General features: G+C 32.2%; 1 protein-coding gene across 1 annotated transcript in view; it reads left to right on the top strand.

Moving 5' to 3' along the window:
* Positions 1–18,852, top strand: part of LOC147072621 (tyrosine-protein phosphatase non-receptor type 13-like) — a 175,217-nt gene that overhangs the window by 100,520 nt on the left and 55,845 nt on the right. Inside the window, exon 4 of the mRNA XM_085946265.1 lies at positions 922–1,086. Within this exon, the coding sequence (XP_085802391.1) occupies positions 922–1,086 (165 nt within the window). The remainder of the gene's footprint in view (positions 1–921; positions 1,087–18,852) is intronic.

The raw sequence follows: 18,852 nt of genomic DNA on the forward strand, positions 1-18,852 counted from the left end.
ACGTACCTACTCCCAACAATTAATTCATGCACGTGTAAACGGGCTATTAAGTTACAACCTAAGGTGGAAACGCGATTTTTTTCAATTGAGTATAATCCTAATACGTGTTTACATATTTTGAATTTCATTGTTATGGTCGCGACAATACAAACCTACTGCCAGTAATTAATCCATGCATCTGTAAACGGTCTATTAAGATACAGCCTAAGGTGAAAACGTGTTTTTTTTCAATTGAGTACAATCCTACTACATGTTTACATATTTTGCATTTCATTGTTATGGTCGCGACAATACGTACCTACTGCCAACAATTAATTCATGCACGTGTAAACGGGCTATTAAGTTACAACCTACGGTGGAAACGCGTTTTTTCCAATTGAGTGCAATCCTATATGGATCTTGGCCGCATACTAAAGAAGTTCCTAAACAGTTTTTTTAAACGAATAATGGTTTTTAATCTCTTATTCAAGGTATTAAGACCATAGTATGATTCCAAATATATATTTGTGTGAAAAGCAGTGTGTAAAGTATTGTGAAACACGGAAAGCCGCGACCCCCAGCTTCGGAAGCGTAAATCGTTCCACTCAATCATGAGTCACGCTTACCCTGAATATATTATGTCAATGCACAATATTTACCATCAATCATCATTATGTATTGATATCCACATTTTTTAGATAATATTTAGTATTTAATTCATTACAATATTTGGGTGTTGGGTCCTGGTTTATGAAGTCTTATAAATACAATGCCTCAGATCGACCTCAAGCAAGAAATGGACGTTAAATGAAAGAATAACATATGACTGATGACACGTACAAAAGCGTTTATCACTCATATATACATTTTTCATGTCTCGCCTGTTTTCCGCTCAGGGTCGATTCTCAGCATTTGAATCTTAATAATACGGTGGTGTTTTAGCGCCAGACCTCGACCCCGTGTGGAAGCTCCAGGACCCGGGCTGCGACCAGGGTTACGGCTCCGAGAGGTCTCCCGAAGAAGAGTTTCCACCCTCTTTGCCCGTAGAGGAAGACTTCGAGGACCAGGACATTGACATCAGACAGATGTATCCGTTTATCAACGACGGTAAATTTTCACATTATATACATCACCCTTTTTATCTTGTCTTTATAAGACGCTAGTGGAGCGATTCATTTCAATAGTTCTTCATTACCCCATCTAGTGTTAGATTTTTATATCACGTGTTAATTTAAACATAGTATATCGTTATATCTGACGTTAAACTTTTTATCAATTTTGTTGCATAGTGGTCGCGTTAATTCAAAACCTCTTGTCAGTGTAAATCTTTAATTATTATGTACGTAAATCGGTGTAAAATAATCGATCAACACTCTTCGTTATATGTAACTTATAGGGAGGGATTAAATTAAATACTATCGTTTTTTGGAACTATGAAACATTTCTTTATCGAACTACATATTATTATATGGCAGTGGCGAGGGCACATTAAACTTTGTCAGTCATGCTTATTTGTCTTCGTTGAACTAAGAATACAATTTGCAGATGATTTTGGTTTGTTTTTAAAACTGAATTAAACCCTGCCTTAACCAAACCATAATAGTTTAATCAGCGATCCGACAAAAATAGCTCACACTTTTTCAGTCATACTTATTTGTTTTCGTTGAATTAAGAATACATATTGCAGATGGTGTCAGTTAGTTTTTTTGCCCAAACCAAACCATAATTGACAAAAAATATTTTTCTATCTATAAAATATCTAAAATTATGTATGGTTTAATGTCATATTTTTAGGTATTATAAAATATTTTTTACTATTATCTAATACGGCTTCGATTAGGCAAGGTTTAATTGAATTTAAATAACTAACAAACTGTAGTTCAATGAACACAAATACGTTTGACCGACAATGCTTAGTGTGCACTATTTATGACGGATATTAACATTCTACTTCCACCCTTCACCGCTGTTATATGGCCATAGAATAACCAACTTGTCCGTATATTTAATTAAATAATTTTAATTTAAAAATACTTAAATAATAATTCAAATTTTTTTTTCGTGCGTAATCAAACTCCAAGACTTTAAATTACTGGCGAAAATCTTTACCTACTATTTTTTCATACATTTACTAAATAAAACAACTCTTTATAAGTATGACAAAGAAACATTGTAACACTTATTTACGTTACAGAAAGTTTGCCTCGTTCATTGAAGTAGTTCAGTTCAATATTAAATATAAAATACGCGAAATGGATTTGGACACTCACTTAGCAGCAATTCAATAAACGTTGAAATGAATTCTTTTCATTTACGAAATTTATTAATCGTCATGTGTATCGTCTATATTAAGCTTACTTGATCAACAATATTTTTTTCATTTATGGAGTAGTAATCAATTCTGATTATTCCCTTCTACTAACAATATTTTTTTCCTAACATACATTTTTCACACTTCACTTTTTTCTTTTAACAATGTTATATGATACTTGAATTGTATATACCAGCGGTCGGCAACCGGCGGCCCATATATGTTTGGCCGTACTAACAAAATATGGGACCAACGCAAATATAAACACCCCAAACAACTCACCCCGCGCAATACACTTGATCTTAATCGAGCGTATCATGGGGTCCTATGTTTGGTTGTGATACATAAATTATTAAGTATTACAATTTCCCAGACTATTTACATGAAAATTGTTCCTCCAAATGAATTTTGTTAGATGTGCCAGTCTGTTTATGTTTGGCGTAGTGGCAATCATATGTTGTTGATTGAAAATAGTATCTAATAATTATATTATAATATTGAAACAACATACTAAAATTTCTAAAATATAGCACTCATTTAAAAAAGAAAACATAACAAATAAAGATCCTCAAAAAATCAGTAGGTATATTTTACTTTAAAGGTAAAAAGTATTGATTTTTTATTAATTTCATAATTTTATTTCGTATAGAAATATCCCATTTAGGTACAAGAGGAGTTTGATAAGTTCGCCGAATGAGACAATAAGAATAGAATTTATTATATATTTTATATTTTTATTTTTCAATATAATCTCCTCGGTTATGAATACACTTCTTAGATCTATCGATTATTTTTTATATAAAAAACCTCGTAGTTGACAGATAATCGTGATTTGAAAAGCCATAATATAACATCGGAAATTTCTACATTCATACACTTGTATCGACGGAGGATTACGGACCATTTTGTGACTTGTGGGATACCTTTGAATAAACACAAAATACACTCAACTTTTGTCGATTTCGCCACAGTTTACGCGTGTCATTTTTACGGTTCCCTTACACCGACACTTTACAATATAACGTAAAAGCACCCCCATACAAAAGACTTCTAACATTCATTTCTTCGCATTTATTACGGAACCTCCGTTCACAATAACGCTATACGTATCGATTGCTTTACCTCACATGCAAAACATACCCACTAACCTGCTTCAAATTTATGCTGATGGTTAAGCATGCCTAAAACTTGATGTATTTACATAGCTTTTCCTTGTGTTATTTAAACTTTGTGCTTTATCTCCGTTGCGCATGTATATTTTTTATCGACAGTGCATGTAAGTATATTTTTAGCGCAGCGATCAACAAACTTTCTATCCCACAGGGCTGGGATGGCGAACCTTATTCTGAAAGTGTGTCAATTTTTATATGAATTAAAAAAATATCTTATGTTTTTACACAATGGTTTGTTGTGTATATATATATATATCAAAAAGAATAAGTACTATATATATTCTTAATTTACACACGTATTAAACCAAATATATTTTTTTACAATTTAGTGAGAAATTTTTTGGCCTGGTGTCAATTTATAATTTTATTATAAAATCCTGCACATACTCCAGTCACACAATTGCGAAGGCGATGTTTTACTTTCGATTTGAAATAATTCATCTACGTAAATAGTTGTTCTCATTCATGTGTTTATTCCAACGTGGTCAAAATAGTGGTTAAACTATTTTGTTTATTGAATTAAACGTATCGGTGGATGCAGTGGCGGCTCGACGACTTTTAAGGTGGTGGGGTTTAGCCATTAATTAATAACTATACATACCTACCTATTTTCTCATATTATACATTATGTACTTATAATAATATGATTTTATTAATGAGGAAATGAGTAATGTTTCATAGTACATAATATAATTATCTGAGTCGTTACTTAATCACACTTAAAAAGCGTGCTTAAAAATATTAACTTAATTAATAATAATAATTATGACTTACCATTGTCAGTTTTAAACAACGACGTACAGCGAGCGATTTTACTCACCTATGGGTCATTTGATTCGCTCCCCAGTATGATAAAATAAATGAAATAATTATTTTAATCATCTAATTAAGTGTGTAAGTATGACAATGATAAAAATATCTGACGTGTATTTTTGACACGTTAACGATGTGGGGATGGTCTCCAAGAGCCCTTAAGGTAGAGCCGCCCCTGGGTGGATGAGTTCCGTACTGCAATTAATAATATTATTTTTTATTGACAGAAATACTACAACGGTATATCGATAAAAAAATATATTTTCCTATCTATTCGAAAAGCGATAAAAACAAACGTTACCGCATGAAGTATAAAAAACTTTACGAATTTTACATACAAATAAACAGATTTCGAATTTTTCCTGCGTGACACACTAAAATGGTTAGTGTAATACTGTAATATGTGGCCAGGATATGCGGCAAAAATAAAAATCGAAAAATCCTAATAGTCCCTATGCGAACAAGAAATAATGTAACTTATAATTATTATCCACCAATATACGGCAAAAAGGGGAATGAGTGGATAAGGAAACAGACAAGGGTTTGCGATGTAATACAGTTTATTAAAAGCCATAAATGGAGATGGGCTGGACACAGCTCGAAGAAGAAGAAGAAGAATCGTTGGACAAATCTAGTCATCCAGTGGTATCCAAGAAGTACAAAACGTCCGCAAGGTAGACCTAGAGGCCGCTGTATCGATGAAATGATAAAGTTCAGCGGAAGTACGTGGCAACGCAATGCACAGGACCGAGAGAAGTGGAAGCAGCTTGAAGAAGCCATCATCCAGCAGTGGATAGATTCAGGCTGATGATGATGATGAAGATACGGCAAAATAGCATATTACAGCGATTCGTGACATTCCAATCATATCGATCTTTGAGTTTTAGAGAAAATGGGGGATCACATAGGAAAACTTTATTCAGGCTTCCATTTTTTTGTTGTTGATTATAATATGTAATATATTTCAACATATCTACGCTTATATCCACAAACATCTGTAAATACAATGAATGCTTCGCTACACTTTCGGAGTGTTTCTATATCGGAAATATCATTTAACATTTTTTTTGTTCAATAAATAAAACCATTAATATCGCCGATGTCGATTACACTTTTTTCCCGAAAATTTCTGCCATCGTCGAGAATATTTCTGTGAATTCTTTTCATCGAATAAATGCTGCCAACCCACCCACACGCGCTTAACTTTTTTCGCGAACTATTCGATAATATTTTCGCTAATGCGTCCAAAAACTAAACAATTTCTGCGCTTCTGCGTAACGTTATAAATCTCTCTCCGACGTCCAAAATTGCCACACCGTGATATACCGCCAATATAATAATATCTCTATGTGGTTTAATCCCTTATATGAGGTCGAAATAGTTTTTCTTCTCTACCTAAATCTTATTATAACACACATAGACGACATCATTTTATTTGAAGCAAAACTTCTTTACTTGTGGTATCGTAAAATCGTCTGAAGGAAAAGAATATGATACCAAAGTTCATCATGAAATATTTTATAAAGTATTAGGTTGGCATGATACGTAAAGAAGTGTTCGATTATTTTGTAAAATAACCTGAAAAAATAAAGACAAATTTTAAATATCGAACATTTTTTGAAACAATTAAAATGATTTCTTATGTCAGATCAATAAATTCTAAAATACAAATATGTAGATACCCGTATTTTTTATGTACTTCGGTGTGAGATTAATATGTTTTTAGGCCTAAAAACCTTATCTAATATATATTTTATCATATTAATAGGTGTTATTAGTATTCGAACTTGTGCTTTGCTTCGTATTATAACACGTTTCAATTACGCAGTTAATTTTCACTTTAATTGTCATTATAAAGATTTACTTCTGACGTGTGCAGATTGTATTTACATTTTTTTTTTATAACAAAAGTAATCATAATCATATTATTAGTTAACGAGTGGTATATAAACCATGTTTAAAGTTGGTCTTGTCTGATGAAAAAGTCGCAGAGTATGAAATTTCTAACGAATAAATAATGTCCAAATGTGGTCCAACTAATCACTCTAAAGCAGTAATGTTCAACCTTTTTTATCAGTAGAGGTGATTTATTCATTTTATATTGCCGCACAGGGTACAAATATTGCGGATAATGGTAATATATTCTCTCCAGAATCTAGGGATATTATTATTTTTAATTCAATACGTGAAATGAAGACGTGCGTAATGACGAGAGGTGGAAGTAGGCTGTTAAGATTCGACATAAAAGTGCACACTAAACTTTGTCAACCATACTTATTTGTTTTCATTGAACTAATAATACAATTTGCAGATGGCGCTGGTTAGTTTTTTTAAACTCAATTAAACCCTGCCTAAACCAAACCATAATAGTTTTTATATGGCTATCAGCGATCCGACAAAAATAGTTCACACTTTTTCAGTCATACTTGTTTTCGTTGAATTAAGAATATATATTATGTTGGTTAGTTTTTTAAATTCATTTCAGCCCTGCCTATATCAAATCATATTGTATAAAAATATTCTTCTATCTATAAAATATCTAAAATGATGTATGGTTTGGAGGCATAATTTTAAATATTTTATATATAAGCGAATATTCTTTTACTATTATATACTATGGGTTGGATTAGGCAGGGTTTAATTAAATTTTAAAAAACTAACAAACACTATTTACACACTGTAGTCTTAGTTCAACGAAACTGCGTGCGAGTAATATCATGTCTTTAAGCCGACAAAAATCGAATTTAAAACAAATTTTTCTTTTACAAAATTCTTCTTGAAACATACTTTCAAATTCTTTATGTTTCGTTTGATAGATACGATTCATGTTATATACGTCTACTTTGATTTTTAGCATCTTAAAACGATGACGGTTGATAACTTCACATGATTAAATTGTTCTTAACAACTTACCGCTTTAAATTAATGATGTCAAACTTGTGTTGACTCACGAAAACGTTTTTAAAAATCAAATTGATTAGTTTAGCGTAATTGATTATTACAGCGCTTCACTATCCCCTCTCTCTTCCCCTAAAACTTCAGTAAGACGCCGAGAATCTGGAAGTATTTTCATACAGCCACTGGAGTTGCTGGATCTCACCACGTCGTCGTCCCTATGACTTTTCAACGCGTATATGCTATTGATTCTTTCTACAATTTTCACAAGACGTAGTCTTTAGATCATTATATTTTTTACTGTATCCAGCTCATTACAGGTAATTCACAGTCCGTGATTTAAAAGACCACCATAGGTAGTCTATTATCTTTCTGAATACCTTGGTAAAATTAATTAATCTGAATTATAATAATACTTATATCAAGTCACATACTTTACTGAGGCATAGTTATGTCGGTCACTATAGATAATTATTGTATAGCCAAAAATATACGTGTGAATGGTTTTTTAACTAAATAAACCAAACAAAAAAGGGTAACAAATTTTAATTAAACCCTCACGAGTGTTGCCCAATTCAACGCGAAAACAAAAAGAAGTTAGGAGCCGTGAGGCCGAATAGTTTTACTGATGAAAAAAGTTGTGATTTGGCATCCCTAGAGGAAACTTTTTTATTAAAATTTCCCAACCAGCACAGCGTCCATTAACGAGCCGAGGCGAGCTTTCGAAAGACTCACTGCTAACAACTTGAAAGCTGGATTATCTTCGTTACAACGATAAGAAGTATGATAACCAATACACCAAGCTTTCGAGTCGAAGAAAGCTCTATTGCCGACCACAAAGTTGTGGAGAGGCCAGGTTAAGTTAGCGCGGCCTACGCTGAAAACTTGTTATCTAGTATTCTGAAAGATACCTCGTTCTGTATTCATTTAAAGTTTCTGGGTAGTGAAAACTACATAAATCAATAAGGTAGTTTGAAATGGAAAATTGTTATATGAAATAATATGTACTTTATTATAATACAAAGTATTAGTGTATTCAAAACTAGAACATTATTATTATTTGTTGTTTTTTTTTCTTAGTAGAGAATCGTGTTAAATAGGGATCCACCTTTATAAACTGTAAAAGAAACTACAAAAGCCTCCACCCCGACGAACATCAACTGAGTTATTGTCATTTGAAAACCTATGATTTGAATGTTGTATTATCAAAAACGGAACAACGCCATTTTCCAAACCTGAAATGGAGATGTTTTCTATATACTTGTGTGATAAAAATATATGACGTTTGTTAATCTTTTTAATGGTGTTAACTGTCAACAAATATCCAAATGATACGTGTCTCGCTGCGATACGCCACGAGTGCAGGTACACAGCTCAATGAGGTCACCTGTACCTCGATCGCGCGCGAGAGGTGACACGCGGCGAGTACAAGTGGACGGCTTAATGAGGTCACATGTATCTACCTGGAATGCACGCGACTTTTTATCAAATTATGTCATCTGTCACAGAGACAACGTCTCTTTAAAGCGGACGAAACTGGTTCAGTATAATAATAATAAATAATAAAAGAGTAGAATTAGTTACATAGGTACTTGTAGAATTAGTTACATAGGTACTTGTAGAATTAGTTACATAGGTACTTAGCATTGCGTTTTAATTAATTATTGATTTTTGGTAATTCATACTCTTGAGAGAAATTTATTCTTATTTTTATTTACAACCTTTTTACAACGTTTTTCTTAGCTGGTATTCTTATTTGTCCGGTGGTTCTTTGTCCGGTACAAATCTTGCAATCGATTTTAACTAACTTCCTGACTAGCTAGACATTTGAAACTTTTAGAATATACCAGAACACGATGCACGAATGCATTTTTTTAATACTTTTAGCCATCTTTGAGTAGAATTGAATGCATTTTCAGTTAATTCTGTTTTGTATGAAAAGTTATTTCGACACCATTATTGGTTGCTAGGGGTCTGGGGTCGTAGCAACTAAATTATTAATATATACGTGCGTTACTATGGAAATCAATATGACATGTCAAAATGACATTCCAGTATTATTTCCATCAATTGCAAATTTTTTTGATCGTTTAAGCTAGTCAAGTCAAGTTTATATGATTCAACAGAAAATTTAAAAGCGTTGTATATAAAAAGTTATTTTTATCTTGTAATTATTAATTGATTATTTTTGTTTAAATTTATGTCTGAGGATCGATTCATCTTAATAATTCGTTGACGACACCAAAAAAATCCCCGGCCCCTTGTAGATAGAAAACAACGGCACTTTTTTATCCTGTATCTGGAAGTTGAGAGAAAACTAAGTGGTCCTTAGCACACAAAGTTAACCTCAAACCAGGACATACGAATCTATTAGTATTAAATCACAATCTGCACACATTCCAGTCCACACGAGTCCTAAACTCGAGGGGAAAAGTGAAAAAACGACATACCTACCTTAAAATCAACAAAAAACTGTATTCGTCCTCAAGCAATCTATTTTTAGCTGTCTTTCATTATTCATTACCAAAAATTTTTAATTCGACCTTGTTTGATGAGTTTGTAGTATCTCAGCGACAAAGTGTCTGTCGGCCAGCAAAACGCTTCGTAGTTACATTATGCAAATTCAGTTTTCAGACGATAGGAGCGTTTTTTAATTTATCACTCTCAACCTAATTGTTTCGTTAGAGCTTTAAGGTCGTCCGTTGTTTTGTGCGTAAACAAAACAGCGTGTTGCAGTGACAAAGCTTCAAACGCCGCCTTCTTTGAGCGCGAGCTTTTGAGTAATTAAGGAAGGTATTTTCAATGCGAAAGTTCTAAATCTCAATTGTGTCATGACACTTCAAACAAATGACCACGCAAGGCTCTGTTTAGAATATAATTTATCAAAGCACCGAACAATGAACCCCCAAAATACCCTTTCATATAGTTGTAGTATTAAAATATCCTCCAGGTGTTTAACGTTGGACAATACAGATTTTTATTACAAATTTAATAGGACCTACATAGTTTTAGTTTTCCTTTTATTCCTTTCATTGATTTAGGATCCTAGAATTAAAATGTTCTTAAAATAATACAACTGGAATAAAATTATAAATATTATGTAAAATTTCCATCAGTTTATATTTTACGTATAATTTTACAATATTTCTGAGCTTGTTCCAAATTACGTATGTACATAAAATATTATATTTTGATGTTTTAGTAGACATTGTTTTATTTGGAGGACGACATAATATGATAACGGCTCCGTCATGGTGATTTTAGTACCCGTTTTACGTGATCAACACTATATGCACCGGATAGTTTTTAATTTTATGTACTACGAATGAAGAAAATTTGAAATGTAGCGTTATGTAAAAGTTTTTATTTTTATATACCGATATGTAGTACAATGTTGAAAATAACGCATTAAAGTACAGAGAGAACTTAACATTTTTGATCGATACGCCTGCAACTCTAACGAACTGTTCCGGGTGACAGATGATAGAGCAAAGATCACCGTGATGGTGGTCGACCTCCGATAGGGGATGACACGATAAGATAAAGACATACACGGTTTCAATTTTTCGTCTTAACTGTGTAATTTTTTTGGTTAATAAACCAATGATAATCAAAACCACACACTATCCATTAAAGCAGAGGTTATCAAACATTTTCTTCCCACGGCGCCTTTTATGTCCTTAACATTACTAATACAATTCAGCTAGATAGGTAAATCCGTTGTTCACGTAGTTTCTCAAATATTGGAATCAAACTAAACACACCTAGGCAACGTGCCACATTTAAGTTGTGTGGCTCAAACTATCGCTTCATAGTACTTTTTTTCGTCTCAAATTTTATCTATTTTACCTACGCTTACTAAAATATTTCCCTATTTTAAATGGATACACGGATAAATGGATTTTTTAATGTCTCAGGCGAAAAAAATTGTTGATTTCGCGGAATCTACTCTCAAAAGTTATATTATTTGCATTAATTCTTAATTTGCCACCTGCAAACAACGTCTCACCTCCTAACCATAATATGGAATACCACCCACCATCATTTCTCGTATATCTTAAATCCATCTTAACTTCTTCATGTCATTTTACCAAAAGTAATTTCGAATCCGATTGCCAATCTAAGATAAGGGAAAAACAATTTTATATCATTAGAGAAAGCATTAAAGATCTCAAACTGGTGCAATTATTGGATCTATCGTTATGATTGTACTCGTATTATTTTTTTTTTTTTAAATAGGTGGCGCCCCCTAGATATTTATTAATCGCGGTGCACAGTTTGAATATCACTGCATTACAGATAGCTTAGGAAGTGTTTCAAAATATCAAAGGACTGATATCAGAAGAATTTATGCAAGCAGTGAATGTAATACAATTTAAATTTAACTAGATCTAACAATTATTATTAAACCAATATTTTGCTGAACTTTCAATTGAGACTAAAATATAAGAAGATAAAATATTTCATCCAGCAGATTAAAATAAGACGTGTAAGTAGTAGATTAATATTATCTATCTTAAATAATTAATTAATGTTATATACAATTTAGTCAATAATCACTCGAAATATATTTTGTAGGCTCAGATTTTATCTTGGGTTCGGGTTTTATCAAAGTATCACAATGCTGTCTATAGGGAAAATTAATATATGTAATTACCCACACTTATAGCTTTATGAAATTTTATAAACTAAATTTAATTAAAATCAAACATTTAAAAGTCTAAGGTTATGTAAGTTAGGAATGTAATGTTTTTTACTGTATTCCAAACCGATCGACCACGAGGAATGAAATGAATTATTAGAGATATTTTAATGGACTGTAATTTTAGTGTGGATGGGTAGGGTGGACTGGGAAGTCCCACACTCTCGGCTCCCTAGTCACTCATGCACACAACTTCACTTCTGTAATTTTGGAGCTCACGGTCTATACACGTGCGCGGTCACACTATAGTTTGGTGTTTATTAGTTTTAACGGAATTTAATTGGATCATATTACTCTTGCAGCAGTCTATATGGAATAATGGTATTGATTAGGATGTAACCGGGAGACATATTATATTGAAATAGGTTTGGGTGAAAGTTTGTACATTATTAGCGCAAAAATTAAGTTTTAGAACAATTTTATTGTTGTACCTATTATGACAAAAAGTTATATGGTGACTACGCGTCTGCAGCACCTCATTGGTCACAAATAACAAACACATTCCATTATTTGAATTAGAACAATTGTAAATCTCAAAAAAATGGGTAGGTATTACTTTTTTTTATATGTATACCGAATTAACCTGTAATATGGTGATAATACCAAATTTCGAATAGATAAATAAAAATTATTATAAGTCATATTCATTTATATTCTTCGATATTTTTTTAAATGAAAACTATGAAATTTTCTAAAATCGTTTTGTGATATTTTAAAGAACTTATAATACTTAGTATAAACTATATAAGTATTATTAGTATAACTTAGAATAAAAATATTCATAAAATACGATGTACTAAAAAATCTATCTTCAAATTACTTACGTAGGTACGTTGTTTTTTTTCAAAATCTTTTTATTGTTTAAAATATTCATTTTCAATAACATTTATTAAATTGAAGTTTTCAAATTCAATCACAGAGGGATTATAATCAACCTTAAGTAGAGCTCATAGACAACGACGTGGAGCCTTCAATATTACCTGCCACCCACGAATCTTTTTGCGTCTTTCCAAATTATGCCAGCACCCCATTGCTCTTTCGTATACACTCAGTGAATAGTGTTTAGCGGTCTTTCAGGACACTATAATCTGGTTAACTTGAAGAAAACATAAGCCAGTTTGAAACTGTCTTAAGGCAAACCGTTGCACATGGCTGACCCAAGCCAAATAATCGTGGTATTAGAATCTCAGCAAAAACCACCTCCATAATGAAAGCGTTGAACAGGTAAATTGTGTGGAATGTTTCTCCAGTCAATTCCACTCACGTGTCATCTTCCGTAGGCGTGTCGTGTCCATCACTGATCAGAAAGATATCTGATAAATCTCTCTCATTTATATAGCCTTGGTGAAACAATAATTTCAATCTCCACTTAAACTTTTAGAGATTATCTATTTAACTACCAAAACACTTTCTACGTTCTTCGAAGCCTTAATATTTTAAGCCTATCTGAAAGCTTTCACAATAATAATTCCTTTCTTATACAACTTTAACTATTAAGGAAGATCTTCCTTGATCTGAGGCGTGATTTATTTATTAAAGAACGTAGTTTTATATAAAAAAAAATTGTGACGTAATATACGATGGAACTTTTGACCTAGTTAATATTTCTTAGTTTTTTGTATAAATTTCCTGTCATTTCTTGTTATTTCAGCTTGAGTTCGTGTTTTGTTTTGCAAGCTTTTTGCATTGTATTATGTAGTTAGTATAAAAACTTCCATTAAATTTAATTCTCTATCCATGAAATCGTTTTCTTTTATACAATTTAACGTATATTATATTTAAAAGTCTTCTATAGCAAAAGTGGTGTTCTACTTTATTCACTTCTTGGGGCAGAATAAACGATAAAACAAATTAGATTGGGTAATATAATCTTTGAAATTTTCACTGATGACGAATTTAAATTTTATATGTTGCTGAATTCACTTCTTGAATACCAGTACGTAATTGAAATTATTCCCCTACATTATGAGGTGAGTTGCAATAATTACAAGATAAAAAGAACTTTGTATATACAACGTTTTTAAATTTTCTGTTGAATCATATAAACTTGACTTGATAGCTTAAACGATCAAAAAAAATGTACTTGATAGAAATAATACTGAAATGTCATTTTGATTTCCATAGTAACGCACGTATATATTAATAATTTAGTTGCTAGGACCATCCGCTTAGCAAACAATAATGGTGTCAAAATAACTTTTCATACAAAATAGAATTAACTGAAAATGAATTCAATTATACTTAAATATGGCTAAAAGTATAAAAAAATGCATTGGCATCGTGTTCTGACATATTAAAATGTCTAGCTAGTCAGGAAGTTAGTTAAAAATCGATTGCAAGATGTGTACCGGACAAATAAGAATACGAGCTAAGAAAAACGTTGTAAAAAATAACTAAGGTTTCTTTAATTAATTTATGTGCTGCCATCTCGTCGGTCAAATCCGAACGATTTAAATAATGTCATCACATTAATTTACACGTTGATTAGTTACTAGTTCTCAACCTTTTTATACGTGCGGACCACTGAAAATAGAAGAAACGTTTTGCGGACCACTAACGCAGAAATACAAAATATTATTTACCTATGTATATGGTAACGTGTAATAACCAACCACCAAAAATATTCTACGGACCACCGGTTGAGAAACACTGGTTTAGTAGATGCTGTTACGAGTAGATAATAGTTATAATTATATGATATGACCATTGATGTTTTGCACACACGAATGGCAACAATACACGAAATCTTGATTTAAAGTGTAACCAATTTATTTACCTACTTACCTATAGATACATATTACAAAAAAAATACCTTTGATAAGCTGTGAAATGATTCTTTAGCCCGAGCCCGGACTATGTAATCGAGCACTAGTTTGATAATTGTTCGTTAGATGGTGTTCTCAATATTCATACAAAATATATTTTCAATTATCTTTTAATAATTGTATATTAGTACCTATATTCATCTTATTTTAACGCTACAATACGTCATGAGACGCAATGACAGTAATGTAATAGGTACATAGCATTTGAGTAAGTACTAATTCATCAAAGAAAAATGGACATTAAGTTGAGTAGATAAAAGTAAAAAACGTATAAGTTACCTCTTATTTTATTACGACTCTCTCTTCCCTAGACTTTAAGCGTATTTTTTATTCTTAATTTACAAAAAAACACATTTTTGTTTATTAAAAAAGCTCAAATTTAATTTATGGCGGCACTTCTGATTCACTCAAAGCTCGCCGGAGCTTTCGCGAACTTGCACTTTGTCTTGCATTTTTTGTCACTCTGGCGTCGTCGGCTGCGCTTGAAACTTTGTGTATCAGGGCAGCACGCTTGCTGCAGATATTCTGTGCAACTTTTACGTGAAGAACTATTAATTCTAACGTTGGCCGTCCTATCCTCTTATTGGGATAAATGGCTGCCGACGTCGGTGAAAGTTTGCGCAAGGCTATCACCGCTAATGTAAACGTTCTAAACTTGCAATATTGCATCTTTAAACTATAACCGTACGTGATAGTGATAATTGATGGGTTGAATCAAATTTTATATATGACTTATATCGAACCCGGTATGGTAGAGTGAGGTTAACTAAGCTCCCTTTCTTTTTTAATTATTAGAATTTTTTAATTATTAGAAATACATAATATTATCTTACGATGGTACCTTCAATGAATTTGGAGTAAGTAAATAGTTACAATAAAAACACACTAACGCTAAAATATTACTTTTTTATTAATATTAATTCTAAATGTATTTTAGCCCGAATGTCGTAGTGCTGGTTCTCATTTGAGGCAGTTTGATGATCTATAATAAATACACTTGCTAATTATTTGATACTGCAAAAAATAATCATACAACTATGTGCACGATAGGGCGCAGTTCACCCAGCTCTATTTGCCACTTTTTGATAATAAACAAATAAGTAGGTATTTTAAAAAATACAGTTTGCTTACCTACTTTGCAAAATTTATTTGTCCGCAAAAATATTCGTTTTAAATTAAATTAAAACTACAGTCGAACTCGGTTATTACGATCTCGGATGTAATGAGGAAACAATTGTTGAGATTTGGTTTATGATTTCTCCAAACATTTATTCACTGTTATAACGAGCAACTTATCGAATATACCGAACTAGAATACTGTTAATGTGTCGGTCGTTCAAAAATATTTCGACCCTAAGCAATAAAATCCGATCGGACAGGATGCCGCCGGGGACGGATTACGTTTATGATACTAATTAGTCTATAATTGTTGTTTTCGTCGACAATAATGAAAAAGTATCCACGCACATTGTTGAAAAATCCAAGGTTTGTGAAGTCGGTAGGTACCTACTAGCGTTCATTACAATAAACAACTTATTTTGTAGATTTTGATGACGGTTTTCAGATTTTTTATTTTCGACTTTTTTTGTTATGTGACCGCTCATTTAAAAATACATATTCTCTGATAAAACGAGTACCCCTTATAACGAGCAAATTCAAACGGTCCCATCTTCCTCGTAATAACCAAGTTAGTTAAACATGAAAAAACTTACTTCAACCAACATTTTTGACAGTTTATCAAGTAATAATGACTTATGAATGGTTTAATACGATATTACCATCAGTAATAGAAAAGCAAAACTAAAACATTTTTTTCATCAAAATTTTCATTCAAACTAGCATTTTATTGTAAATGACCACTTAACCTACCCTGCCTATTTAACCTCATTCTATTCTTTACAACACTCCCTCGCATTTGAAATATACTACTATAATTATTGTGAACCGTCTAGCTTGTTAAAGATAAAACGTAGTGAATGATTTAATACATACAAATAACTGTTTATATTTGAAGTATATTATATGGATAATTTTACATAATATTGGGTATTACACAAGATCGTGCCAGGTTTATTTCGATTGTCACGGACAAGCGTGTACCAACTGGCTAAAATAAATATCTACATACTGCCAGAGGTTCGGGGGCGTTAAACTGACTATACAATAGAAAGGAACTTCTTCGGTACTGTTCGGTTATCAGTAATACAGCGGAAAACACATTTTGAAAATACCCGATTATTTGTTAGTTTGGGTTAATTTAGGTTAGGTAAGGTTAACCTAATAAATAATCCAGTTTATCGGCTATTTTCAAAATGTGTTTTCCGCTGTATTCCTGATAACCGAACAGTACCACTTCTTCTTATCATACCATCTCCCAATTTGCTTTACCATCTGTTACCTATAACAGTTTGGTTGAGCTGCACTCGTACAAATCGCGGAGGCTCTTAAGCTGCGAAATGTGCCATCGTGTTTTAGTGTAGTATTAAATCCAGAAAACGGCAGTAGGCACCTCGACCACTTTATAGGAAAACAAACGTATTACACAATTTTCAAACTTGTCATCCAATAAAAGATCAATGAAAATGACACCTACTGAATCATCTTAAACCAGTGCTTTTGACTCCAAACCAAGAAGTCTTTTTAGGGACATTTTATACGTGACTGACTACAAACTGTTGCAATTTCTCAAAAATCATGAGTCTACTATAAATTCTGGAAATTAGTTTTTCCAAATATTTTATTACTTGCATTGAAATTTGCTAATTAAATTTAAGTACATAGGTGTGAATAACGAAATAATAATATATTTTTTTTAAATTTTAAAATGAAAGCTTTTTAATTAATACTCTTTTAATGAATCATTTAACATACTACTCCTACTTCACCGTGTCCGATCCTCAGAGGATCATAATATGGACCTCCATGAGTGGAGGTTGTACTAACAATTTTTGTTTTTACGAGAAATGGATGATAGCCACTTGCTCAACCTTTTAGGTCCATACTCTGACTCATACACAAATTTAAAAACAATGTATACTTGTCAGAGCCAGGATTCGAACGCTTAAGCCGCGCAGCCATCATAACATTACACAGCTTTTTAATTTATGACATTTTAAGTACAAACTTACCATTAATAGGCATTCAAAATTTGCACCGGAGTGAGTCCCAATAACAAATTAATGTGTACGTTTAATTTAAGGGAAACATTTGTGTGAATGTGCATGCCGCATGGTAACCCTACAATGCAAATACACGACATCGTGTTTATAAATTACACGCTTGCACAGGTAATTGGCTACTATGTCTTCGTGTTGAGACTCTCTGAGGATAATCCGGTTGTTTACAACGCTAATCCCTACTGTAGAAGAAGCCTTTTGCTATTTAGAAGTATTGTAACTTACATCCTCTGAAATGGACAGTAATTATCGCCACTTGACGTTGGCGAAATTAATAGATTCAACATTTTACCCCCCGTTATGTGTGATTCGTGAGAGTAGAAGCGTACTATGTTATCTTCTATAACAGAGCTGCCCAACTTTGTGGCCCGCGAGCTGTACCTACAGCAAATTTTTCATCAAACATTGGGGAGAGAATTACCCAACACACATTAAAATATGAAAACATTTTATTATAATACTAAATATTAAAAATACTTTTTTAAAACAAAGAAATATACCTACTGCTTATTTTTTCAAGCTTGAAAAATAACATAAATTTGTTGATGAGAATTTAAATATAGAATGTAGAAACAGCTTGAAGGACTCCACGCTTGAAAACATACCTAATTAGACTTGCCACAACAAATGTTGCTATTCACATAAAAGAAATTGTTGCTCAACAACTAAGGCCACAATACTCCCATTAAATAACTTATAAGTAGGTATGTATAATTAGTATAGTCATTGTTTTTAAACGTAATTAAACAAAAAAAAAACTTAATAATATTATTGTTTTTATTATTTCTAATTGTGTGTTATTTTTTATTTATTTTTTGTATAAAAAAATAACTTTTCATTTGACATGAACTGACTTTTCATTTACGTAGCCTCTTTGGCCCCGACATGTTTGCCAAAGAAAAAATGGCCCGCGGCCTAAAAGAAGTTGGACAGCGCTGTTCTATAATATAAGTACGTCGGTAAGTTAGTTGGTAATATT

This window comes from Rhyacophila brunnea, unplaced genomic scaffold (genome assembly GCF_057557595.1).
Source record: "Rhyacophila brunnea isolate RB1 unplaced genomic scaffold, BYU_Rbru_1.0 scaffold_193, whole genome shotgun sequence".
Lineage (NCBI taxonomy): Eukaryota > Metazoa > Arthropoda > Insecta > Trichoptera > Rhyacophilidae > Rhyacophila > Rhyacophila brunnea.